Source organism: Electrona antarctica (genome assembly GCF_951216825.1).
Source record: "Electrona antarctica genome assembly, chromosome: 1".
Taxonomy (NCBI): domain Eukaryota; kingdom Metazoa; phylum Chordata; class Actinopteri; order Myctophiformes; family Myctophidae; genus Electrona; species Electrona antarctica.
Window position 1 is genome coordinate 38446334 of NC_136806.1, and position 27571 is coordinate 38473904.

Here is a 27571-nt window from a genome sequence, read left to right on the forward strand (position 1 = left end):
GGGTCCAAAATTTGGACCCTGCTAATGCATTGTTGATTTGTGGGCGTAAAAAAAAAGTGACGTCATCTCCAGTCTCCACCATATGTGGAAGAGACTATCTATACCAGTAAGACTCCATATATGGAGATCTAAGGGTGGCAGCGGGGGCAGTGTCTTGAGTGTACAGGGTTTGATGAGGGCCCAGGTTAGCCTGGCTAATAAGCCAGACCGAATAATTTTCGGGCCTGTTGAGAACTGTTGAGGCCTGTTTTCGCAGCTTCACTAATAACTTTGGGGCAGGCCCATTACGTCTAGAGTTTGAATGGACAGGTATCAAAAGGGAGACATCGAAGAGGAAGGATGCGTGGGGAAGGATCAACATATGGAATGTCAGAACAGGTCAGCTCCATATAGGAGATCTAAGGGTTTTAGTTTTAAACTGTAGGCTACTGGCTACCTCTGCTTTTTTGTTTGTTTGTTTGTATCTGAATTCTTTTTTTGCATTGTTTTTAAATGTTCCTGTTTTGTGTGGTAATTACTTTTATTGTTTTTTTGTAAAGCACTTTGTAACGCTGTTTTGAAAGGTGCTATATAAATAAAGCTTTATTACAATTACTATTATAATCAATCATTCATAAAGCAGTGGTTGCTTGTTTCTCTCGCAAAACCTGGCAACACTGGGGGGACCACTTTTCGACGCGACAGACGCGTCATCATGCGATTTTCGGCACAAGAACCCTGACCCCATTCGTTGTTTTGTGTTCGCTTCGGTTCAGACCTGTATGTTATTGAAGCGAGTTGAAAATAACGTTTTTTTGTTTGTTTTTGCGTCGAGTTAAAGGCTCCCCCTGCAAAGAAATATTAAAGTGCAAAGCCTACTTTTTCCACACCACGGAGGAGACTATTACGATCTAGTCAAGTGCACTAACCTGGCAACGCATACCGTGCTAAGATAAGCTACTTATTAGCTCATAACGTACACTTAAGGTAAGTGTAAACTGAGGCCATAAAAGCTACAATAAAAATAATTCTGGTGCTCTTGACGAGTTTCTATTCTAATTCTAAACGGCAGAATAACCTCCCGCCTCGCATCAGGCTGTGTGATAGATAGGATGGTACAGAGCATACCGTAGTAGTGGTTTCATTCTTTCGGGACGGCCTAGTATCTTCATATTTGTATTCCACTAACAAACATTTACTAATTCTTGAGTTCATGTTGAGTTTAGGGGGGTTTGACCACCCAGAGCCTATTAAGACAGAGTTACGACAAATCGACATTTGAGGGTACAGAAAACAGCCCGGTCACGTGGTTCATTGTCACTGTAAAGCCTAGACCAGTGTTGCCAACTCTCGTGGAGTCGTGAGAGAAATAAGCCAACCCACCTCCAAAAACAAGCCAAGGCCCAACAATAATGTGGCCATATAATCCTAATGAAGATTCGATGCATTTATCATTATAAATACTATATGTCGTGGGCTTAATGTCAGTTGTCACTGACAAGCCGGCAGGGCAGAGTGGCAGACTGTCTGTCACTCAACTGATCAAGGGTAGCTACTGGGACGTAATCACCTGGGTCACCTGAGTGAGGGGTATGATGTTCGAGAGACCCGAAACCCCGATGACCTTGGGGTACATCACTGAGGATACGTCCCAGGTGCATCCATGCGATTTTAGTTCTATGTAAGAGCCGCCATTGGACTGGCCCCATGAAGTGAACAGAGTTGTCGTAACTCTGTCTTACTCTATGGCTCTGAGACCACCTGGGTATAGGTTGCATTGGGTAACCGCCAATAGGCATAGCCTCTTTGTTTAGATGTTTACTGTAGGTTGCATCATGTTGCATCTTTCTAGTTTTTTTATTTACATATAAATACATATATAGTTTTACCACAATATATATTAAAAACACCAGTATCCCGTTGATCAGCGATGTATCTTTCACCAAACACGCTGTTCATCATGTTTTTGGCAAGCCCTTTCTGACCTGAATGGACATTTTGCTTTCTTCACGTCTTTATCAAGGCGTCTGTCTGCCTACAACCTTTTTTCCACACACATGTAGCGACAGACAAATGATTATCCAGGTTTTAGCCACATATGTGACTTCTGATTTCAAATATTGTTCCTTGCTAAAGGAGATGGTCCCATTTAAGACCCACCAGCTTCCTTGTCATATCAGTGTCTTATAAGTCATGATGTATCTATTCTTCGCCCTCTGTGTCTGAGGTCAGTTCTGAATCTTAATTGCACACGCCTCTCTCTGTTACCTCCTCCTTTCTACCCTTCTTTTCAGTGCTTAGATGAAGCATATCTATTTTGAATTGTGCTTATTTTTCCCCATTTGTTGTAAAATTGGCCTGTGGATCACAGTGCTGTTGCTCTGTTGCTTCTGTGGTCTTGGTGGAGAGATGGAGGCTATCTCAAGATTCCCTTCCTGGTTGTGTTTCAGCTGAGATCAAGCATTCCCTGAAGAACAAGAGGATGCTGTGTTTTCCCACTTTTCAAACGTAACCTGACTGTATAGTAACAAATCTTACCAGACTCAATCCTTAAGTAATACAAAAAACAAAACAAAAACAATTTATTCTGGAACTTGAGTCATCAGTGTTTTTGAATCCAGAGAGCGAGCGTCTCTGCCATCATGTCCCAGAGGAACCCAGGAGATGGCCAGAAGGGCTTTGCCGTGGGGCGGGGCCTACTGGCCGCTGCTGAGACCTTGAACTTCAGCTCAGCTCCCCAAAACCGAGCAATGAGAGGGGGTGAAAACCAAGATCGTGGCTCCCAGCTGCCCCGGCGTAGTGGCGGTGGCAGCCATATTGGCAACACCATGAAGCTGTTTGCCAGCTTGGGTCTTTCTCCTGCTGATCTGGATGCATTGGCTCAGATCCCAGAGGAGGACATCAGCGTGGAGACACTGCCTGGCATCTTGATGCAGCTGAAGAGCCGAAAGGGGGGCGGGGGGATGGCAGGCGTTCCCTCCATGGGCATGGCTCAACAACGTGCTCGTCCACAACCCTCCTCTGCAGCTGACTTTGGCTACGGTTCGATGTCGAGTGTCTCTTCATCGGCTGCCCACAGCTACGACTTGGACTACAACACCAGGGAGAGGCCTGCATACTCTGAGCCTTCCCGTGATTCTTATGGCGGCATGGGAATGACGTCGTCCTCCGACTCCGTCTTTATGCAGCAGAGGATTGGTTCGCCATCCCAAGGAAAAGTGCAGGACTTCTTGGGAGTCACACCCACCATGTTCCCTCATGTCTGCTCTCTTTGTGACTTTGATGTGCATTCCAACATGGTGAGTACAACTCCAACTTCATCCCCTTTTCCTCTTTCTGTGGGATTTAACTCATAAAATGTTGGTTCATTGGCTCCAGTCCTTACACTGGATGGATCTCATTCATGTACCATCTCCATGACAGACATGCTTGCTGTTATGTTTTCTATTGACTGGATCCATCTATAACTGGCTTATTTTTTTCTTAGTCTTTAGTCTTTTATAATCTTTTTGTATTCTGTATGTCTTACATTTCTTAAAGACTTACAGAACAAATACTATTCATAATATTCTTTGTAGTTTCAGAAGGATCGGCCATCCAAATGTCTTGAATTTAGTGCACATGTACAGACAATACTTGAAGTTGAATTATAATGAATAGTTAAGTAAATAGTCAGTAAATAGTCATATTGAATTCATATCCAAAGGTTCAGTCCTCTTACAAGTTAAGCTCTTCAGCAAGCTTCTGTTTGTGTCCTCCAGGAGTGGAATCAACACACTAGTGGTTTACGCCATGCCGAGAACCGCAGACAACTGCTTCAAATGTAAGTCATTCACCTCCACACTGACATCAAGGAGCTTGTCTCCAAAACATACAGCTGATGTGTTCTGCATATCGTCATTAACCATAGTTGCTCTCACATTTATTTTTTACTATGTTGTATGGCGGTATTGGTCTTGCTGCCAAGAACAGACCTGTAACCACTAAGGGCCGATTCATACTCCTATTTTACCGCTGTTTCGGCGCTGCCGAAATGATTTCGGCTCGTCAGAAATTTTCAGTAGCACCGAAGAGCCGACTTTAGGACGGTACCCGCCCCCCGAACCTCAAATGACGTCACATTGTAGGCTCTACAGAGCCGAACCGACTTTTATTCGGCTCTAAAATAGGAGTATGAATCGGCCCTAACCCAGCGTCCCTATTTTGGGCATGTTGTTATAGTAAAAATCACACCCATGTGAAGTGGGGTCCTGGGGGGCACTCTTATCATCATACATCATCACATTCACATTTCTGTCCTCACTTTTTATCCTCAAGTCCAATCCGGCTAATCACTTGTGGCATCCTCAATTTTCTGTCCTCAATTTTTATCGTCAATACGTACATTGCTCAGCCAATTAAATCATCGCTATGGGGTGCTCAGCCAATCAAATCATCGCTATGTGGTGCTCAGCCAATCAAATCATCGCTATGGGGTGCTTAGCCAATCAAATCATCGCTATGGCGTACACACAAACACACACAGCTGGGCATAGGAGGTGCTAGCACCCCTCAAAACATTGCAGATCTACAAGCTCAGTGATGTAAATAGGTTTTCAATGTAATGGGTCCCGGGACCCAGGGGTGGTCTTTTAGATGGGTCCCAGGGACATTTTATGAGTCTTACTTTAACGACGTCAGAAAGAGTACAGTACTGAGTACAGTATATATTGCATTCTAGGATCCCTGGAGGGTGCCACGATTGCGTCCTTTCTCAATTTAGTGAGTGAAACGGCCGGGATGATTTGTTTCTTTTTCAAACACAGTTCTTATATGAGCGATCTAAAATCTATGGGGGATATGGGGATTACAATGCAAATATAAAAGTACATGAACCTGTGGACTTTGCGCACTCTACCGATATTGACATCAGACTTCGGTGCTCTATTTGCATCACTACAAGCTTTTGGTGTGCAATATGTAAAAAACAGTTCTAATGTCTACACGATCTGCCATTTTAAGTATAAATCAGAGCCCAAGTACTCTGGTAATTTTAATTAAGTATGTGTTGCAACATAATATCATTGACATGCATGATTAATGACTATGGAAATTACATTTGTGCTGTTCTTTTTAGGTATCCTGACTGGGACCCAGGCATGGACCCAGGCATGGCACCAGCAAGAAGGTGAACATAATTAATAATGACAAGCATTCACTTGGTTGCAGTTTTAATTTTTGGCAACAGTCAAATGTGTTTTAACTTTCCCTTTCTGGAGGTTAAAAGCCCAGTTTGTAACATTTTAGCATTTTTTCGTAAGTCAATGGATCTAGGCAAAATACGATAATATAACAAAAAACAAATATAGGTTTGACTTTTATCGCCGGCACTTGAGATAATAATAATAATAATTATTATATATTCTTTTACTTGTAACGAAATTTGAATAAAATCTCAAATCCTACATCAGAAGGAAAATATTAATAATAATTAAAAGGACTAAGCCGGTAATAATTATAATCAAATGAATAAAAGTGAAAAAGTTTTAAAAGCACACAAGCCCATCTAGGCAAATGCCAAGATGAACCTTCATCAGATCAAAGTATTTTGGGGGTCCACAGCGTGAGAACTCCTGCTCTACATGTACAACCAGTAACAGGAAGCGTTAGTTCCTACCTGGTCTTTCTTTAACACATTTGATCCCGTTGACAGACCCAGTATGACAGGTATACTCGTCCCGATTAATTAATTTGGACCTCATGGACCTCATTTTCGCTCTCTGGCATTGATGCTTTAGCATCCAAGATGGAAGCCAAAAGCGGACGTGCGTCATAGTGCAATAGCCTGAAATCACCGGCACCGAAGCGCCATACCACTTTCGTCACTCATTATGTTAAATAATAGTATTTGCTGACTCACTGATGGTTAATGTCTTCTTCTTCTGTCTCAGTGGGAATATTCGTATGGCGAACACCCCAAACCTCTCCCCTGGACTGCTCGGACAAGCTCCCATGGGGGGAGGACAGCAATCGGGACGCATGGGCTCTGGCTGGGGTAAGAGACATGGGCTAAGGCCAAGAATGTGTCCCAAAGTTCATGTATTCTTTAGGTGCACATATTCACCAAAGAAGTATGTTAGCTTTTTGACTGACAGGAATTTGAATCAATATTCAAGTGTAATCACAGCTAATATCTACCCAATAAGATATCAGTTGAATATATCCCAACAGTTTGCGAAACAAGGAATCCGAATCGGTTTTATTGCACAGGTTTGATCACAGGTTTACAGGTGTAAATCTGTGTGTAAATTTGTTTTAGAGCGTCCCTCCCCCAGGAAAAGGGGGGCAAAAGAGGGAGAGCAAAGAATAAAATAAAAGATCAACATACACACATAGCATAAATATCACAAGAGTGGCAACATATCAGTAGGCTAATAACTAATTGGGAGAAACAAATTAATGTGAATGTCTTGTGTTAGGTGGAAATGCTGGAAACAACAGATCTCTCCCTGGACAAGTCAAGGTAATTATTTAATGATCTAGTAACTTAGTAGTTGTTCATATTTGCTTTTGACTCTACTGTTCTCTATTCTCCGTACTGAACTGTCACCTCTACTATCTCTAATGTACTGAACTATACTGACTTCTCTACTGTACTTTACTGTACTCTGTACTGCACTTTACTCTACGTCCACGTACCTTTGGTTAAACCAGATGAATGTGGTTAATATGTAACATCTATCTGTTCCTCAGAGAAGCAGAGTTGTGGTTGCAAAATATGACAGGAAACCGCTGAACAACACGACCTTGTTCGCCTTGGCAGAACCCTTTGGAATCCTCCGAGAAAATCTGGTTCTCAAGAACAAGGTACAACACTGAGACCATAGCAGATAGAACTTAAACATTTACGTGAAATTTGCGGAAGTAGTTGAAAATGTATATATTTTTATATCTATTTCAGGCAGCCAGCATGTCTGTATGATTTGTTCCATTGGTCTGCGCTATTGCCAGTATTTTCAAGAATAAATCCTAGTACATACATGTACTCAATTCAGTAATGGCCGAGGAAGAGAAGGATGTTCATTCAATTGGTGTTCAATTTGGTGATTTTAAGATTATTTGCAATCATATTTCTCTAAATAAGTCTAAATAATCATTTTAAAAAGGGCACTGTCTTGCATTTCTGCAGTGAGACACTCAACAATAGTATTTTTATTATTCAACAAATAAGAGCAAATGATCAAGTCACACCTATATTCATAGTGAAAATAGTCGGTATATAAGCTCACAACATAAGACTTGAACTATTTTCAACTATTTAGTATTTTTAGTATTTATTTATATAGCACAGTATAAAAACAATACAATTAACAATAAACATACAAATATAGAAAAGGGAAAGTGCTAGCATGAGGCGCATATATATATATATTTTATATATATATATTTTTAAACTACTACATGATTAGAATACTACTACAACATGATTAGGATACTTGGTTATCTACCGTAAGACACTATTAGAGAAAATAAGAGATAATATAAAAAAATGATTAGTGATCTGGTCAATGAAATAGGTTCTATTTCTAAGCTTATGTTTGAAATTATTTAATGAAGTAGAATTAGATGAGAATGCGGTTAAGCTGTTCCATAGCTGGGCTATGGCTATCTGATGGAGAACTGACAGAGACCAGTACGGAACTTTGGGAGATGTAAATGATTTGACTGTGTCTTGACTCTTGACTTGTATTGAAATGGTGCACATCACTGTTGAACTGAAAGAAGGCTTTACAGGGCAAAGGAAATTAATCTAGCTGGAACAATACTTGTTGCAGGTTTGGCATTTATTTTTAATAAAATATTGGTAAAATATGGTAAAATATTAAGTTGTTTGAAAAGAGGGGCAGAATGTGCAGACCTGATTGGTCTGCTCATGTCTTCTGTATGTGGCAATCCTACAGAATCGTTTTAGCAACATATGAAGTTTGTGAAGATTATAAGTAGCTTCCAATATACTGCAATATACAGTATAAGATACAGATAAATTAAACTATAATAAAGAGTTGGGAGACTGATGTTTAGAATTCTGGTGAGTTTGTTCAGGTGAAGTGATGAAATACTTAAAACGCCTTCATTAAACGATTTGTTGGTGAGAATTAACCCTCTTACTGCTAGAGCACTATTAGTTTTTATTAGGCTATTGCTATGGGTCCCTGAATCCTGAAGAAGGACACCAGTGGAGGTGGTGGTGGTGGTGGTGGTGATGGTGGTGATGATGTTTGTGGCGTTTCCTCTAGGCTTTTCTGGAGATGGACACCCACCAGCAGGCACAAGATATGGTCCAGTACTACCAGCAAAACCGAGCTTCGATGTGCAACCAACCAGTACATTTCTACCTGTCCAAGGACTTGATGGTGATTGAGGTACTGATGTTGATTAGCATTATGTTAATCATGTTAACCCTGGCATCCCTGTTTTTAGGAAATGTTCAAACATAAAATGAGAGTTTTAAAAATATAGCTCTCAACGCATCAGCTATTTTTGCTATTTGCAATTAAGTACATACGGCTTAATTGGTTAAATAAACTCCTACACTGACAATAACTGCAGCATAATGTGTAAATTCCACGGATATCTGTTCAATAACGTTAAATGCAACATTGTGTACAGACTAGTTTCACTAGTCAGCAGGGGCAGCCGCAAAATTACAATAGGGCCTTCATGCAATGCTGCAAGTTTACAGAGAGCAGCATTGCACTCTAGAAGCTGCAGTGATGCAGAATTGTGCATTAAAACTCCAGGTGCCTTTTGTAAATGTATTCAAATGGAACAATCTAACTTGAATAATGTTTTCCCTTCTCCCAACAGAAACCTGGTCAGACTGCTAGTGCTAAGCCGCTGGTGGTCCTCCAAAGAAAGAAGCAAATTATAGGTGCTGGCAGTGGCAGTCAGGTGGTGTTTTTCTCCAACATGCCCAGAGAGGAGGACAAGAAGATGGAGCTGTTGACCATCGCTGGGAATTTCGGAACCGTGGAGAAACATCTGTTTCTATCAAACGAGGTAAAGGTTTCTCTTTTGAACATAGTATTTTGCTAGCTGCTGCTGGAAACTGTCACTCACTGGCCGTGGTTGAGTTGGTATAGAGGCCGCCTGGGAAACAGAAGGTCCCTGGTTCTCATCCTGGCCCCGCTTTGAGTCCCAGAGCAAGACACTTAACCCCTAACTGCTCCCTGGGGTGCTGCCCACTGCTCCTGATACTAATGATGGTTTACTTTAAAGGGTAAGAGTTATTTTGCTCCGTTGTGTTGTTTATCGCTCATTGACTTCCATTGTAACGGGGAAACAGCTCTCAAAGTCACTCTTTTAGCACATACTGTAAACCAACGCAACAAAAGCTGATTCTGACAGTTTATGACATCAGGAAAACTCATGCAGTTTTATTTTTAATAAAAAATTTCAATAATTTTGTGTAGAAAGAAGATCCTGTAGCTATGACTACGCCGTCCGAATCACTGCTGTTCATGTTGAGTAAAAAACGATCTGATTGGACCAAAACTGTACACCCACTCCTGAAGCTTATTATTGGAATGCCGTTGAGCTAAAAACACAATGGACGTGTTTGAGGGAGACACTTTAGAAGACACTTTAGATCTAAGAAGTGTCTGGGACTGCTCGTATGTGAGGCTGCAGCTGGGTGCATCTCAAACAGCGTGGAGACTTGTTTACAAACGAAACCTCGCAAGATGTCCCCACGAGAGTCGTGAACACCGAAGTACTGCTTCAGTATATCTCCAACCAAAATAGTAACTTTATAAATCTATCTTAAAAGACAAATAAAACCGCATGAGTTTTCCTGATGTCATAAACTGTCAGAATCAACTTTTGTTGCGTTGGTTTATGTGCTAAAAGAGTGACTTTGAGAGCTGTTTCTCCGTTACAATGGAAGTCAATGAGCGACTATTTTTAATTTCTTAAATTGCTAATAAACACGTAAATTGCACGCAGCGTGCAATTTACGTGAAATCTTTCACAGACTTTCCTATTAGGCTGAGGAATATATCCCACCCTTTCAGATTGGCCTGTTATAGCGCCACCAACAGGTGGCACATTTTTGGAACAAAATGCCTCAAATCATCCAATAAGGGCCTTTCTCGGCCCCACCCATCGGTCCCATTGTTTATATTGTGTTTTAGTTTCCAAGATGGCCGCAGCACCAGGAGGGGGTGGCCTTTCTGGGCTGCGTTCACACATTCAAGACACCTGTCTTGTATCTGTGTTTAATGGCCGCTCCAATGCATTTCCAATGGAAGCCCATATGGTTTGACCAAACATTTTGTTTGATGGGGCATGGGGGGGATGGGGGCAGAACACATGCATCAAAGCTGTGTTCAGACACAAGTCAGGTGTCGGACACAAGGCAAGTGTCTTGAATGCAGCCCAGTAAGTGCATATGTCCCTGCCCGCTCACCTCCGCCCCACCCCCTCCTGGTGCTGTGGTCATCTTGGATCCTAAACACTATATAGCGCCACCAGGAGGCCACAACCTGACCTGCCCTGGTGGAGACCTGTGCCCCGTGGGGCACTTTATCTATTTTTTTCATTTTTTTTGTTTACAATAATGTTGCTTCTGAGCCGTTTTCTTTTCTTGTTTGTTTTTGTTTGTGTTTATTGTCTTTGTAACTTACAATCAATAAACACACTTCATATACAGTGACAAATTAAATAATTCATTATTTGGATGTGCCCCTTTTTGATAACGCATGGCATGAGTTAAATAATTATATTGTATGAGTTAAATAAATGGTAACTACCATATTGTATGTGTGTGTGTGTGTGTGTGTGTGTGTGTAGGCATTTGTTCAGTTAGGTTCTCCTGAAGACGCAGAGATGTTGGTGAAATACTACACCCTCAACCCTCTCACCATTAAAGGCCAACCAATCAGACTCAATATCTGCACCAAGTACAAAACTCTAAAGTAAGACCTCCATGACATTTATACTACCTAGTAATTCCCTTGCACAGGAGTGTCAAAATGCAGACTCCACAAATGGTACAATTCAGCCCATAGGATGACGGGGGGGGGGGGGTTGTGAAAAAGAAAGAAAACAGGAAGTATATAAACAACTCAAATGGAGAATGCAAGTGTAATAATTAAAACAGTAAAGGGAATCACCGGTCTGCAATTTGACACTGAACATTTTAAAATAATACCCTACCACTGAAGTCTGCACTCACATGTTATGGTAATCATTTCTAGGCATACCATGTCTATGATGTGTTAGAAACATAGTTATAATAATGCATTAATTGCGGTTCTTTCTCTGTTGAAGTACGGACAAAAAAGTCAGAGACAACCGAGGGATGAAGAACACTTATACCTCCTCCAACAACTCCCCTGGAAACAGGAGGTCATCCTCCCCTGGGAACAGGTCCTCTTCCAAGTCCTCCAAATCTAGCTCCAAGAGACGGGAGCAAAAGAAGAGAGAGGAGACCAAGTCATCTGTAGAGAGGGATGTGAAGAAGAGAGAGGAGACCAAGTCATCTGTAGAGAGGAATGTGAAGAAGAGAGAGGAGACCAAGTCATCTGTAGAGAGGGATGTGAAGAAGAGAGAGGAGACCAAGTCATCTGTAGAGAGGGATGTGAAGAAGAGAGAGGAGACCAAGTCATCTGCTGATAAAGAGGAGACCAAGTCTGGTGATGAGGAGGTGTGTGTGTGTGTGTGTGATTGGAAATTGAAAACCAGTCAAATTGGAAAAGGTGCACTCGTTTATACCAATGGAGGCATGCCGTTTGAAGGTGACTTGAGGCACCGCAGAGCGAGCTTAGGTGAGCGAGTCGCTGTGCAGAGCGTTGCGAAGTCACCTGTGCCGTCTGTTATGTACCGATAGGGACAGAATCCTAATTCATCGTCCCGCTTATATATTCTCTTTATACAGTATACTGTTTTATGTAGAATTAGCCCTTCGCTAAACTCCACCTCAAAAAGTGATTGCCCAATGCCTATCCAAATAATTTAGCAACTGTTGCTATGCAGGACAAGCTTTCGTCACCTCATAGCTGTAAGTGTTATTTAATTTTGCATGGCTGTGTTGTTGAACACATACACAGCTTAACGTTGGGAAAGTTACACAACCCACCCAGGTGATGGCAATAATACTAATGACCGTAGTCTAAAGCTGCGTTCAGACTTGGATGGTTAGAGCGGCGCGATTAGATCAGGGCCGTGCAGAGAGCACTGACGGGGCAGGTGCTCAAACCCCAGAAAAGGGCACGTGTGCATGGGCGTGCCCATGTGCATGGGCGCGCATAGCGTGCGCCGAATTTTGGGGGTGGTCTTTTTGTGGGGTCCGTCCCTTGTGCCATTTCATGTCATTGGACAGTAAAATAAGCAATACTTTCTCATTAGTCTGAAACTAAAACGGACTGATGGCAGCCAGCACATTAAAAGTATAATTAATTATGACATTACTTTATTATGACATTACTTGTCAAATGTTCGTCTTGAAGGGCCAATGGCACTTATTGGCCCCCCACACAAGCCCTTATTTCCCCCCCACACAAGCCCCTATTGGCCCCCACATAAGCCCTTATTGGCCCCCCACACAAGCCCTTATTGGGCCCCCACACAAGCCCTTATTGGCCCCCCCACACAAGCCCTTATTGGCACCCCACAAAAGCCCTTATTGGCCCCCAATAAGGGCAAGAGAAATCCCATAATTTTACATGCATCTCAATGGGTGAGAAGGACAGCTTGTCCTGTCTTCTCGCTGTGCCTATTGGACAAGGACGGGTTGGGGAGGGACTTAGTGAAGGGCTAATTGTATTTTATTTTGATTATGGTTGATCATGTGTCAGGTATCTGGTGTGGTGGAGGGAGAGGAAGAGCAAGGAGAAGAGGAAAAGCAGGAGTGTGAAGAGGAGAAGACGGAACAAGACGTGGAACTCCAAAACCCTGAAGAAGCCCAGCAACATCCTGATGGTGACCCTGTCACCACAGCAACAAACGGGGAGGGGGACGGAGATGAGGCACAGGAGAAGGAGGCAGAGCCAGAGGCTGGTCCGTCAGAAAAGGCAGAGAGCATAGATGGTGGAGACAAGGCGTCTACGAACCCAGAAGACTCCCAGATGAACAAGGGAGAAATGTCTGAAGACATGGTACTGCCTGTCTTTTCTCTGTCCTTCACTTGGGACATTCTAAATGTAATACTCTATATTGGAGTATAACATGAAAGTAAAACAAACGAGTATAAGATATAAAACGTTTTTTGGATTTTTAGCGGCTTCGGTTTTCCGAAAAAAGTGCCCAGTGTGCAAACACCTTAAATTCATATAATACCTTTGAAATTATTTTATAGCATTGTTCTCCATGTTTCACATTTGATCTTACGAAAACACATGTCCTGCCTTTTGGGCTTTCATGTCAATCCATAGGGCTCATAAAGATATAATCTTCACACAAAGTCCAACAGTATACTTTATAGTAATTATTTTTCATATTTTGTATTGGGGAAATTAAAAGTTTACAATTGTGTGTTTTTTTTTATGATAATCATCTGAATACAAATTTCAAAATATTAGACATACAGTAGCAATGATTGCATATTGATACAGATAAATTAAACAGACAATTAAAAGTACTAAGAATAGAGTGTAAATAAATAAACAAAGTTGAATAAATAAATGTAAGTTAAGTAACAGGAGAGGAAAGACAGCATCGTTTTACTTGCTCTTACTGTATGTGTAACAGGACACAATGGAGGACTTTCCAGACAACATGGATGACTTTGTGACACTGGATGAGTTGATGGATGAGGACGAAGAGGAAAACAAAAGCCTGTCGGATGATGACTACATTGGTAATCTACTGGATTCTATTCATCTCTGTTCCTCCCATGCTACCTTGCAAGTTGCAACATTTAACTGTTACCAGATAATAGAATATTGTTGTTTAGAATCCACTAGAATAGATTATGTAATTTAAAGAATAGAATAGAATCAGACACAGTGGTACAGTCAATTAACTGGAGTAGAATCTCTGTAGTATCTGAGAGGAATGTAGCACCATGGACTTACAGAGTAGAATAGGACCGTTCCTGTAGTAGTCAACTAATGATACAACATATACATGTAGGTTGACTGTACACTAGAGGCAAAGTTACAGTGGATTTCTATTAGCACTTCAACTGTGTGTGTGTGTGTGTGTGTGTGTGTGTGTGTGTGTGTGTGTGTGTGTGTGTGTGTGTGTGTGTGTGTGTGTGTGTGTGTGTGTGTGTGTGTGTGTGTGTGTGTGTGTGTGTGTGTGTGTGTGTGTGTGTGTGTGTGTGTGTGTGTGTGTGTGTGTGTGTGTGTGTGTGTGTGTGTGTGTGTGTGTGTGTGTGTGTGTGTGTGTGTGTGTGTGTGTGTGCCTTCCTCTACAGACAACACAAGGAAAGGGGTATGTACCTGTTTGAGCACTGTCTCTTGAGTTTTTAGAGACTGTTGCCACAGTTTCTAAAAGTGTTTGTTGTGATGTTGTCTGTGGTGTCAGTGTGTTCATGATGTGCTATGCCGTTGTCATAGTGTTAGTGTGAAGTGATTCAAGTGAATGCTCGATATTCTGATGGCGAACTGATCATAGCTATAGAGTGTTAAGTAACAGTGGTCTGTCAAGTGCTTTAGTTAACAGAAAATACATTTTCAGGTCAGGATAACAATTTAATCCAATCGGGAGAGAACCCATTTAGCAGCTTTAGTTTTATAGCTCAGTTCTTACAGCAGGGAGACCCCTCCTACTATTGAACAAACACTATAGCAATGATTGCTATGAGAATATGGAGCTATTTAACACTAAGAAGTATACTCCACTATACCTTTTGTGGCATTTGTATCTTGTTTTAAAGTTTGTGTGTTGTCATTGTCATGGTGTTTGTATTGTTGTCAAATGTCATGGTGTTTGCATCTTATTTAAACGTGTCTGTTGTTGTTATGGTGTTTGTGTGTGGTTTGTGGTTTGTGGTGTCTTGTTGCAGGGGATGCGTGTAGTGAATGTTGGAGGCTTCAGGAAAGGTTACGGTTTTCTGGATCAAATACTGCGGCTGGCCAAACCCTTTGGCAAGGTGGTCAAACATCTGGTTCTAGACCTGCGGCCTGAGGTACAGACATTGATATTACAATAAACCAATAGTAAGGATCAGATTATACATCTGAATTACATTACAATCGCATTACAATTGTGTTGGTGTTGTTTCTACTGTGTGACTCCAGGCTTACATTCAGTTTGGCACGGAGGAGGAGGCCAAGGCCATGGTTAAGTTCTACAACGCAGGCAACATTCAGGCTGCAGTGTGTGATAAACATGTGAAGATCAGTCATTCTCAGACCTATCCAACTATAAAGGTAAATGCTTTTGATCTGTTTAAATCCCACCTGACCTAACCACATCTGTCTGTCTCTCTGCTCTCATCTGTCTCAGCTGTCCATGGATAAACAGCACTGAGAAACGCTGCTTATAGAGCAGGGTGCAATAACCGCAATACCGCCGGTATGTAGCACATACCGCGGTATATGTATATATATATATATATATATATATATATATATATATATATTTTTTTTCTTCTGTGCTGTTCTGGCGACCTAAGTTCTAGGCCTACAGTGCATATGGTGTGAAATGAAATGAAAAGTTGATCATAATAAACACGGAATCAGTGAGGCTGATGCAGCAATAATGTTAACTCACGGCATGGGGAGGCGTGTGGTGGTGGAGCGGCTTGAAGTTTGGCTCGGCAATCTATCGTCAGTTAACTTGGAATTTGTTTAAAATGTTTAAGATAATCGGTTCCATGAGGAGGGGACGTTTTTGAATGGTTAGGTGTTTGTTTCATGCGATGCGCTGCTGATACCGTCGGTAAGGGGGAGGACGATTACTGCGGTAACAAAAATCCCTTACCGTCCCAGCCCTAGCCGCTCAGGACAGCAGTCACCGGTCACCGCTTTGGTATCGGGGATTGAGGAGTAGAGAAAGAGGGCCTTTTATACACTTAGTTGTGAAAACAAAACAGCCAAATCTGCATATTAGGAAAAGGTAGTGCTAAAGCAGCAAGTCATTGGAACGGCTTACGCACTATTGGTACCTTTAAACTGCACTCTGACCAGTGCTGAAGTGTCCTTGAGTCGAGGACCTTCTTGTTTCAGATGAGTTAGACTAATTCCAGTGCTGGATAAAAGCAAGTTAACTGGCTCTGGTGACCTATAGCACTGACCCATAAGTGAGCAAAGCCTCCAAGAAACATGTAAAAAGAGCTGATCAGTAGCAGGTTGCTACTCCTAGACTCTCAGCAATTTGTGTACCGAAAAAACCAATGCCACAGACAACGCCATAGCCATACATACACTACAAACTGCCCTCTCCCATCTGACATGATGACTTCCTACTATCAGCTCTAGTCTATTATTGTTGAAACCGGTTTTATACTGAGCAATGTATTCTATTGCATTTGGTTATTTTACAGTGTGGTGCCAGCCGGGTGGTGTACCTGGGTCAGCTTCCAGACACAAAATTCACAGACGAGGCCATTCTGAAGATTGCTGAAACTTTTGGAAAAGTCAAGAAGTATTTTCTCAACAGAATCAAGAGAGAAGTATGTCTTTGAACTACTCATACTACCACTAGCTCTAGTATTACATCTAGTATTCTGCTACAACTAGAATATATATGCATATTGTATCTGAATATTTGTTTCAATACTCATTTGCCACACTATTGATTCAAGCTGACTTGAGTGAATTACTTTTGTGAGGGTCGACTTATCACAAAGTGCTGGTTGGAAAAATGTCAGAGACATGGTTCCTTTAATTAATATATTGACAAGCATTTATGAATTCACTTGTTAACATTATCATGTTCTATATTATTTGTTTAGTGTTTTGTAGAGATGGAAAATCCAGCAATTGCAGAGAAGATGGCCGACAAGTGTAAAATCAATCCACCAAAACTCCATGGGAAACGACTGACGGTCTACGTCAGCAGGAAGTACAAACAGCTGAAACATGGGTGAGTTGTTATGACCTGTGGGTGGTTGGGAATGGGAATTAAATGCTGTTGAATTGACAAATCCTGACGGAACATTGTCTGTCTTGAAGCCACAGGGCAATGGGGAAACGGCCTACTGAAGACAGAGACAGAGACGGCAAAAAGAGAGACAGCCGTTCCAGGTCCTCTGCACACACTGATGAACCCCCAACAAAGAAACCCAGGGAGGAGAAGACACCAGATGAAGACAAAAAAGAGGATGAGGTTAAAGGACAGGAAGAAGAGCTGAAATCAGAGGTGGAGATGAAGGGAGAGCAGGACGAGGAGGTGAAAGAAGAAGAGAGCACAGAAGAGCAGAAAGAGGTCAATGCTAATCCTGACTCGATTGTCATAAACAGTGACTCGGAACAACTCGACTCTGATGTAAGTTAAAACATGACTGTATGAAAGCTAATAATAAGAACCACTATAGTACTTCTCCTGGTAGTTCTACAGTTCTAATACTACCAGTATTAGGACTACTGCTACTTCTAATACTACCACTTAGGGCTGGACATTTAACAGAAAACATTTTAAAACCGATATCAAAGTAACTGAGATACCAGGTAAACGTCAAACCTAGCATCTGTCTAATCTTATCTAAATATAACATTCTTTACATTTGTGGTCAAGCAAACTGTATTTAGTAGGTACTTTGTAGTTTGTATAATTAACTACAGACCATGAAAATAAGTTCCACTGATTTCTGGGGGAGAAAACATTTCTGGTAGATATTGAGGGAAATCTGTCTTGTATATGAATAAATTTGCTTTGCCTTTGACGCAGGAGTGTATGAACACTTTATTCAGCTCAGCGCCCACCAGTAGAACACTGGTTCCACTGGGCAGCTCCCAATTTTCTGCTGTAAAAGACTGGATGTATTGTGCACCTTCTCCCCAAGCAGAACAGTGGTTGGTACTGAACTGATTGGTGGATGGATGGATGTTTGTTTGTTTGCAGGTGATGAAACAGGAGGAGGAAGAGGTCTGTACCAGTCTGAGTCAACAGAACCACAGTATGGATTCTGGAGAGAACCAGACACCCACAGCAGAACAGACTGATGCCACCGCACCAGAACAGACTGACGCCGCCACACCAGTACAGGTGGATGCTATTGCACCAGTTCAAAATGATGCCACCACACCAGAACAGACTGACGCCGCCACACCAGTACAGGTGGATGCTATTGCACCAGTTCAAAATGATGCCGCCACACCAGAACAGACTGACGCTGCCACACCAGAACAGACTGACGCCGCCACACCAGTACATACCAAACCAGCTCCAGCCTCGTTGCCCCTTGCCCCCTATGATGAAAACAACCCTGTTGGTGAGTCTAGACTAGAGAATCACCTCATTCTACTACTGACACATGAATTCAACTGTTTGTTTACTAGAATTTCGCGGACCTTCGGCCGGCTCATCCTAGTGCCATGCGTCGCAAATGGGAAGAAGGCAATAGCGGGAGGGCGATGCTTTGTTTGTTTGTTTTTTACTTGGAAAAGCAAACATGGCAACCCATGATGTTTTCATATACACATTTGCTTGGAAAGCGCAAAGTTGGCAAGCTGGCTGAGTGGCCCTGTTTGGTTTTGTGTATTTTCATATGAAAGTGAGCATGGCAAGGCGCAATGTTTCTATATCCCAAGTTGCTTGGAAGCCGGAAATGTGGCAACCTAGCAGGAACTGTACTGTACTCCGCTGCACTGTACTATACTGTACTGTGGTCACTGCTGTACTGTACTACTGTGCTGTAGTCATTTGTACTGTACTGTATTGTGCTGTACTACTTTGTACTGTACACTGTACTGTACTGTTGATATGATTGTTATTGTTGTTATTAGTCTTCTTCTTCTTATTATTATTACATTGATTATTATTCTGATGTGAGCTTTCTTTGTAAATGAGTGAGTAGCATCGGAAACTCAGACGTTTGTATTTGTTGAGCACATTGTAGCTGTTGCATTTCCACTGTGCCATGGCTCCACCTAGTGACCATGTATGATACGTGCACTGGACGCTCAGACGCTCAGACGATACAGAGAAGATTGGGAGCAAACCAATACGAACTGAAATTGGAACGATACAGAGAGTGTGTGTGTGTGTAGTGTGTAACTTCCGGTGGCGTTGTAGGAAGTGCGCAAGGTAACATGGAAACTCGTGGGGCACGTGGTGGCGACGGAGCCAATGGAAAGAGGGGATGTAGTGTTGCCAGGTCCGCGTATTGTAAGCGAGTGGTAGTGTGTGTAAGTAGGCTGTAGAAAGTCAGGGTTTGCGGGCTTGTTTGCATAGACGTGGCAACAATGGTGGTGGCAATGGTGGATGGTGGTGTGTAAGTAGCGTGTTGAATGGCATTTTTTCTGGGCTTGTTTTCATAGAAGTGGCAATAGTGTTCCGTGGCCCGTGTGTGGGTGTTGCCACACTTACCAGAGAGCCGTGGACGTTTTCTCTGTCGGCCAGCTTCTTTTCTGTTTTTTTAGACAGCTGGTGGATGGAAATTAATATCAGCTCCACGTTTCCGGGAATCTGGCCGGAATCTGGCCACATCCACCTGCTGTCTAAAACAAAACGGAAAAGAAGCTGGCCGACAGAGAAAACGTCCGGCTCTCTGGTAGATGTGGCTACAGCTTGTGTGAGTGTGTGCGTGCGTGGGTGTGGGTGCTTTTGGCGATGGGGATGGCAATGTAGTAAAGAAATGCATTGGCGGCATGAGTGTGGAAGGGAGGCGACTTTGGTGGCAGTGCAATGAAAATTGATCCGCGAGTGCTGTTGAGGCTCGGCGGCCGGCGCGACATGAGGAGATAGCGGTGGGACGACGCGGAGGGTAAGTACGTGACGTCACTGCCGTGTGAGTGCAGTGGGTAGGACGGTGGTGCAGTGGGTAGGTGGGCGGGCTTGGCATGACGTAGCTATTGACTTTGGGTTCCATAAACCGTGTGTGCGCATGAAGATTACAATTGTTATATTAGATGTATAGTTTACATTCTTTATCTGTTTTTAGGTTTGGAGTTTGTGAAGATGGGTTATTACTGCAGATTGTGTTTCCTATTTTACTCCAATGAGGAAACGGCCAAGAAGATACACTGCAGCAGCCAGACTCATTATGACAAGTTGAAGGTAAAGATGTCACAAATAACTGTCACAACAAGCCACGCCGTTTTTACCTTGATACTGAGATGCACATATTTTCCTAATTGATGTAGAAAAATTATTGTTCAACTGTATGTTGGTTAAATAGTCGACTTTAATGAGTTTAATTGATTTTGTTTTTCAGAAACACCTGGAAAAGAACAAGAAAGGGAAGAAGACGGAGTAGTATTCATATACACTAAATTCTTCATGTTTTGATTTTAGTTTAGTTCATGTACCAATTTTATCTTCATTTTGTTTTTAAGAACTGACAGTAGCTGCATGTCACCATCTTTTTTTTTTTTTTAATATAAAACATGACATTTTCGATATTGTGTTTGGCTGTAACCACCTAAGTCCTATTCTAACTTTCAAAAATGGATATTCCAGCAAACAATTTAATATTTGTAATTTCAACTATAAAGTGGTTGGGTAATCTTGAGTCACATGTTGACATTAACTACTTTGTTGTTCAAGCCAAGAGTTTGTGGAGCCGCCAGTGGTTAAGACCGTTTTATAAATAAACTCTGCACAAAAAGTTCAGAAACTTAACTTTGGTCCATTATTTCTCCACTTCACCACTTTTCAACCTATCTTTATATAATAGGTCCTCAATAATAATCATGATAAAATGGCACAATTTTTTTCTACTCAGTCTGTCTCTCATAGGAGGGCTGTGCCTGTGGGCAGTTTAGAAATGTCATCCAGTGACATCATCATTAGGCAGATTTTGTTTAGATTTTCATTATCGTGAGAACGATTGGCTTCTATTTTCGCATTGCAACTTTTCAGGACTAGAAAGCCTGCAGTTTCTATTAGCTTGTATTCCCCATCGATGATGTCACTGGAGGACGGTTTCTGAACTGCCCACAGCCCTCCTATGAGACACAGCCATTTTTTCATGCTTATTAGTGAGGACCTAACAATTTTATATATTTGACCAAATAAAATGTATCTTAGCTGTGTGGTACATACATTCTGTGGTGACATAATGACTGAGAATATATATAATGTATTATGTATGTATTTAATGTATTATGTATATTACAGCTCAAACCTATTTTTGCCTATTATGAAATGCCAAGTATAGACAAATTCGCCAAGCACTGCCCTGGGTGCAATCATATGGCGTGTTCATGATGTGATTAATAGCCAGCCCAGATTATTATTATTGAAGACAGAATTAAGGCTCATACATAGTCTGGATTTTCGGTGGTTAGGTGACCACCGAACTACAACATGACGTCACAAGCCGCGGTGAAGAGCAAACCACCGCCACTGCTCCAGCCCTTCTCTTTGTTTTTACTCACCACCGCTCAACGTTATTTCAGCTCCGGTGGTCAGCTCACCACCGCAGCGGTGGTCACCTCACCACCGAAAATCCAGACTATGAATAGGCCTTAAATCCTCAAGACGGTCTGAATGAAAGGTCCATTTTGGTCCATGCCTCTCCTCACATCAACACTCAGCTGGTCCATGGGTCACACGACCTGTGTGCTCCTGGTTTAAAAGAAGAAGCAAGTCTGATTACTTAGTAAGGATGTTGGGATTATTGGCTGGCTGTCATTGCTAATGTATTAATGGGGCTTTCTGGCTACCAGTAGTTTCTAAACAATGATATATATAGGCAGCTCTACTATGCTCCTAAAACCACCAATAAGCCAAAACGAGAAATAAGCAGACAAACAATGCTGTATTCTTTGACCATTCACTGGCTTAATGAACCATATGCAATTTGTGTAAAACGTCACAATTGAAGAGGAATACATCCTCCCTGATAAAAGAAGGTACACCTTTTTCTTGAGGAGAATGAGGAAAGTGAAACTATCCCACCAGACTCGAAAACTTCTACCGCTGTACCATCGAAAGTACACTCACATACTGTATTACAGCTTGGTATGGAAACTACTGTCTTGGAGCGGAAATCACTGCAGAGGGTGGTGAAAACTGCAGCGTATTATAGGCTCTTCACTGCCAAGTGCCAACAATTGAGTCTGATCTACAAACAGCGCTGCAGTCTAAGGCCCTTAGTAGCCTATCATTACTCACAGACAGACTGTTCCACCCCTCCTATTCAAAAAGGCGAAAGGGCCACAGATGCCTCAAGACTTCAACCAGATCCAGAAACAGCTTCTTCCCCTCAGCCATTATTCTCTTGAACTCTTTAACCAAATGATAGTCTGTTGTTGTCCCCCGTTAAAAAACTTTATTAAATTAAAAATCACACCCGTGTGAACTGAGTGGTGTAAGGTATAGCCTGTCTGACGTAATGAAATCATGTCTGACGTAATGAAATCACACCCGGGTGAACAGGGTGAACATAGCAACCATGCTCATTTTTTCTGCACAGACTAACAAAGCCAGTTGTAAGAGTGGTTTACACCACTCAAAAATCATGTCTGACGTAATTAAATCACACCCGGGTGAACAGGGTGAACATAGCAACCATGCTCATTTTTTCTGCACAGACTAACAAAGCCAGTTGTAGGAGTGGTTTACACCACTCAAAAAGGCAACTGCCAACATGTTTCGACCTACAAGGTCTTCATCAGGGCAGAAGACCTTGAAGACCTTTTCGCAGATAAGTAAGCCTGGGACCGAGGCAGCCAGGAGATTCCTGGGCGTGGATGATATTACTGGAGAAGATTTGAATGAACAATTGAGGGATGAATTTGCACCACCGTCTCAGGCCCCAGGGCCTGGGATATAGAAGGGGACAGAAGATATGGAAGGGGAACCCAGAATATAGTTTAAATACTCCAAGAATCAAGTAGGTGGCGGTAATGCACAAATATGTTTGCCAACCGCCAATAAACCCAAAAGAAGTAGTCTCCATTCGTTTTTGTGTTCGCTTCGGTTCAGGCCATATACTCTATGGTTCAGGCCTGTCTGTTATTGAAGCGAGTTGAAAATAACGTTTTTTGTTTGTTTTTGCGTCGAGTTAAAGGCTCCCCCTGCAAAGAAATATAAAAGTGCAAAGCCTACTTAAATCTAAATCTTAACCTCGCGTCACCAGGCTTTTTCCACACCACAGAGGAGACTATTACGATCTAGTCAAGTGCACTAACCTGGCAACGCATACCGTGCTAAGATAAGCTACGTATTAGCTCATAACGTAAACTTAAGGTAAGTGTAAACTGAGGCTGTGATAGATAGGATAGTACCATGAGCATACCGTAGTGGTTTCATTATTTCGGGACGGCCTAGTATCTTCATATTTGTATTCCACTAACAAACATTTATTTTCATACTAATTATTGAGTTCATGTTGAGTTTAGGTAGCTTGACCACCTGGCTAGGTTGCATATAAGCATTGGGTAAACGCCAATAGGCATATCCTCTTTGTTTTAATAGATGTTTACTGTATGTCACGTTCACCATTATCCCCTTTCGGGACCCTCGGTTACCTTTTTTGAATTTTGGACGGGCAAGTTTAAGTTATTCCACTCTCCATCATAGGAATTGTAGAACATTCACCCAATGCTCGCTCTGTATTAGCGCCCCCAATACGTTCCCTCAGTCTGCTCATTCTGTAGCTCCGAGATGAGGTCACATCCACGCCCCTTCCCACTGCGGCTCAGAAACGGTGCATTGTTTCCACCAGAAACGCTTCTTACACTTTTCTGCACATGAAATCCAAAAAGTGAAGGGCCACTAACGTGCTAAACTCATTAAAACTTCGGAGCGGCCAAGAAGATCCAAGTTTAAACGGTTAAACGAGCGTTTAAATCGGTTGTTTAGTCAGCCGCTTCCATGTTTTTCAAGGAAGTTGTGCGCGTGCATGCCGGTTTATTATTATACTGCTGTGTTGTTGCTTATATTGAGAGTCTATGACTGAGAGCTGTACAGTGTTTAATAAATGGAACTTGGTTTATAAAGTTACAAGTATTCCTTAGTTGGCCATTCTACATGGTGTCAGAAGTGGGATGTAGAGCTGTTACGTCTCCGGGAACAGGCATTTTGGTGATTGCTGTGGTCTACTCAGGGTCCACTTTCAGGCCCTTGCTGGTGAACACATGACCGACATAAGTGACCTGTCAGCCGGAACTTTGCGTGCACAGTCAAGTACTCTTTTTAGGTTTGCGTCATGCTCGGCTTCAGTGCGGCCCCCCACTATAATGTCATCAACGACTATAGCACAGGGGTATCCTGCGAATATCTTTTCCATTGTGCGCTGGAATACTTTGCTCGCTGAATTTATTCCGAACGGCATTCTGAGGAATCTGTAGCGTCCAAAAGGTGTGCTAAATGTGGTTCGCAGGGAAGAAATACTGTCCAGAACTGCGTCTAGAACTGAAAACTGTTGCATTTGCCATCTGTGATGCAACCTCTTCAACCGTGCGCATCGGATGGTGGGGGTGCTTTAAAGCCCTGTTTAGATCCCTGGGGTCAATGCAGATCCTTATTTCTTTTGTCTGCTTCTTGTTTGTTGCCACCATGGCTGACACCCATTCAGTTAGCTCAGATACAGGAGTGATGACACCCAGGTCCACCATTGTTCATGACACAGGCAGCTTGAATACTAAAGTATCACTGTGGACTGTTCAAATTTGAATACAGTTATTTGTTGTACACACTGTAAGCTAATGAGGAGGGATGTAGAGCATTCACCCAATGCTCGCTCTGTATGTGCCTTGGCAGCCACGGTAGTTGTGATCAGGTGTACCACGCATGCGCAAGCCGGTTTACTATTATTACACTGCTGTGTTGTTGCTTATACTGAGAGTCTATGACTGAGAGCTGTAAAGTGTTTAAAGGAGAATTTCGAACTAGAAGGCTTTCTTACCTTTATTTGTAGTTGTTACGTCCCCACCAAAAAGGTCCAGGTGTTATTTTGTGCAAAAGAGCATTATTGGCTATTTCCCCTACCATAGGGCTTTGAGGGCTTATGCTAGGATACCGCCGTCCAAAATTCAGAAAAGGTAACCGAGGGTCCCGAAAGGGGCTACGTTTACCATGTAGGCCTCTTTCTATTTATTTATCTATATAGTTTTACCACTATATATTAAAAACACCAGTATCCCGTTTCAGCGATGTATCTTTCACCAAACACGCTGTTCATCTTGTTTTTGGCAAGGCCTTTCTGACCTGAATGGCCATTTTGCTTTCTTCACGTCTTTATCAAGGCGTCTGTCTGCCTACCTTTTTTCCACACACATGTAGCGACAGACAAATGATTATCCAGGTTTTAGTCACATATGTGACTTCTGATTTCAAGTATTGTTCCTTGCTAAAGGAGATGGTCCCATTTAAGACCCACCAGCTTCCTTGTCATATCAGTGTCTTATACTCATTATGTATCTATTCTTCGCCCTCTGTGTCTGAGGTCAGTTCTGAATCTTAATTGCACACGCCTCTCTCTGTTACCTCCTCCTTTCTACCCTTCTTTTCAGTGCTTAGATGAAGCATATCTATTTTGAATTGTGCTTATTTTCCCCCATTTGTTAATGTGGCCTGTGGATCACAGTGCTTCTGTGGTCTTGGTGGAGAGATGGAGGCTATCTCAAGATTCCCTTCCTGGTTGTGTTTCAGCTGAGATCAAGCATTCCCTGAAGAACAAGAGGAGATACTCTGTTTTCCCACTTTTCAAATGTAACCTGACTGTAGAGAAAAAAATCTTACCAGACTCAATCCTTAAGTAATACAAAAAACAAAACAAAAACAATTTATTCTGGAACTTGAGTCATCAGTGTTTTTGAATCCAGAGAGCGAGCGTCTCTGCCATCATGTCCCAGAGGAACACAGGAGATGGCCAGAAGGGCTTTGCCGTGGGGCGGGGCCTACTGGCCGCTGCTGAGACCTTGAACTTCAGCTCAGCTCCCCAAAACCGAGCAATGAGAGGGGGTGAAAACCAAGATCGTGGCTCCCAGCTGCCCCGGCGTAGTGACGGTGGCAGCCATATTGGCAACACCATGAAGCTGTTTGCCAGCTTGGGTCTTTCTCCTGCTGATCTGGATGCATTGGCTCAGATACCAGAGGAGGACATCAGCGTGGAGACACTGCCTGGCATCTTGATGCAGCTGAAGAGCCGAAAGGGGGGCGGGGGGATGGCAGGCGTTCCCTCCATGGGCATGGCTCAACAACGTGCTCGTCCACAACCCTCCTCTGCAGCCGACTTTGGCTACGGTTCGATGTCGAGTGTCTCTTCATCGGCTGCCCACAGCTACGACTTGGACTACAACACCAGGGAGAGGCCTGCATACTCTGAGCCTTCCCGTGATTCTTATGGCGGCATGGGAATGACGTCGTCCTCCGACTCCGTCTTTATGCAGCAGAGGATTGGTTCGCCATCCCAAGGAAAAGTGCAGGACTTCTTGGGAGTCACACCCACCATGTTCCCTCATGTCTGCTCTCTTTGTGACTTTGATGTGCATTCCAACATGGTGAGTACAACTCCAACTTCATCCCCTTTTCCTCTTTCTGTGGGATTTAACTCATAAAATGTTGGTTCATTGGCTCCAGTCCTTACACTGGATGGATCTCATTCATGTACCATCTCCATGACAGACATGCTTGCTGTTATGTTTTCTATTGACTGGATCCATCTTTAATTGGCTTATTTTTTCTTCGTCTTTAGTCTTTCATAGTCTTTTTGTATTTTGTATGTCTTACATTTCTTAAAGACTTACAGAAGTTAGAACAAATACTATTCATAATAGTAATGGAGTCTTTGTAGTTTCAGAAGGATCGGTCATCCAAATGTCGTGCACATGTACAGACAATAGTTGAAGTATATTGAATAGTGAAGTAAATAGTCATATTTAGTTGATATCCAAAGGTTCAGTCCTCTTAAGTTAAGCTGTTCAGCAAGCTTCTGTTTGTGTCCTCCAGGAGTGGAATCAACACACTAGCGGTTTACGCCATGCTGAGAACCGAAGACAACTGCTTCAAATGTAAGTCATTCACCTCCACACTGACTGAGCTTGTCTCCAAAACACACAGCTGATGTATTCTGCATATTTTCATTAACCATAGTTGCACTCACACATTTTTGTCTCCACCAGGCCGAAGGCATGGGGAGAAAGTATGTTTTGCACTCCGTCCGTGTGTGTGTGTGTGTGTCCGTCCTTCCGTCTGTCTGTGTACAGCTAATCTCCGGCACCGTTAACCCGGTCGCTGCCAAACTTTGCACACACACTCCCTGGATGCCAACGATGAACCTCTGCCCCACATTTTCCAGAACGTCCTGTTATAGCGCCACCATGAGGCAGCTTTTCACACTTTTTACCTAAAACTGCACCGATCTGCGTAAAACGTTGCATGCACACTCCCTACAGGCCAAGGACAAACCTTTGACCTGCATTTTCCGCATCTGCCTTTTATAGCGCCACCAGGAGGCCGACTTTTGTAAAACTCATTTTTTGATATTACTCCTTCAGATTCTGTCCAAAAATCTCACAAATCGTTACACAGTATCTCTATAGTCATGTGC

General features: G+C 42.5%; 2 protein-coding genes across 5 annotated transcripts in view; both read left to right on the forward strand.

Moving 5' to 3' along the window:
- The first annotated feature begins 638 nt into the window (after positions 1-638).
- matr3l1.2 (matrin 3-like 1.2) lies at positions 639-20685 on the forward strand. The gene is made up of 22 exons (XM_079502745.1): positions 639-966; positions 2430-3278; positions 3741-3802; positions 5096-5146; positions 5910-6013; positions 6438-6481; positions 6712-6825; positions 8256-8381; positions 8827-9018; positions 10810-10934; positions 11290-11665; positions 12816-13115; positions 13708-13816; positions 14378-14394; positions 14969-15091; positions 15204-15335; positions 16451-16579; positions 16862-16992; positions 17082-17394; positions 17971-18340; positions 20012-20127; positions 20285-20685. The coding sequence occupies exons 2-22, from the start codon at positions 2622-2624 to the stop codon at positions 20324-20326; spliced, it is 3633 nt and encodes a 1210-aa protein (XP_079358871.1). The 5' UTR covers positions 639-966; positions 2430-2621; the 3' UTR covers positions 20327-20685.
- Positions 20686-22949: 2264 nt separating this feature from the next.
- The window catches only part of LOC306924264 (uncharacterized protein), a 29452-nt gene continuing 24830 nt past the window's right edge, over positions 22950-27571 (forward strand). The window contains exons 1-3 of one of the 4 annotated variants that reach the window (XM_079502711.1): positions 22950-23265; positions 25672-26522; positions 26971-27032. In XM_079502711.1, the coding sequence (XP_079358837.1) occupies positions 25866-26522; positions 26971-27032 (719 nt within the window). In that variant the 5' untranslated portion in view covers positions 22950-23265; positions 25672-25865. Of the gene's footprint in view, positions 23266-25606; positions 26523-26970; positions 27033-27571 lie in introns of all 4 variants that reach the window. The other 3 variants (XM_079502710.1, XM_079502709.1, XM_079502712.1) reach the window with 3 other exon arrangements.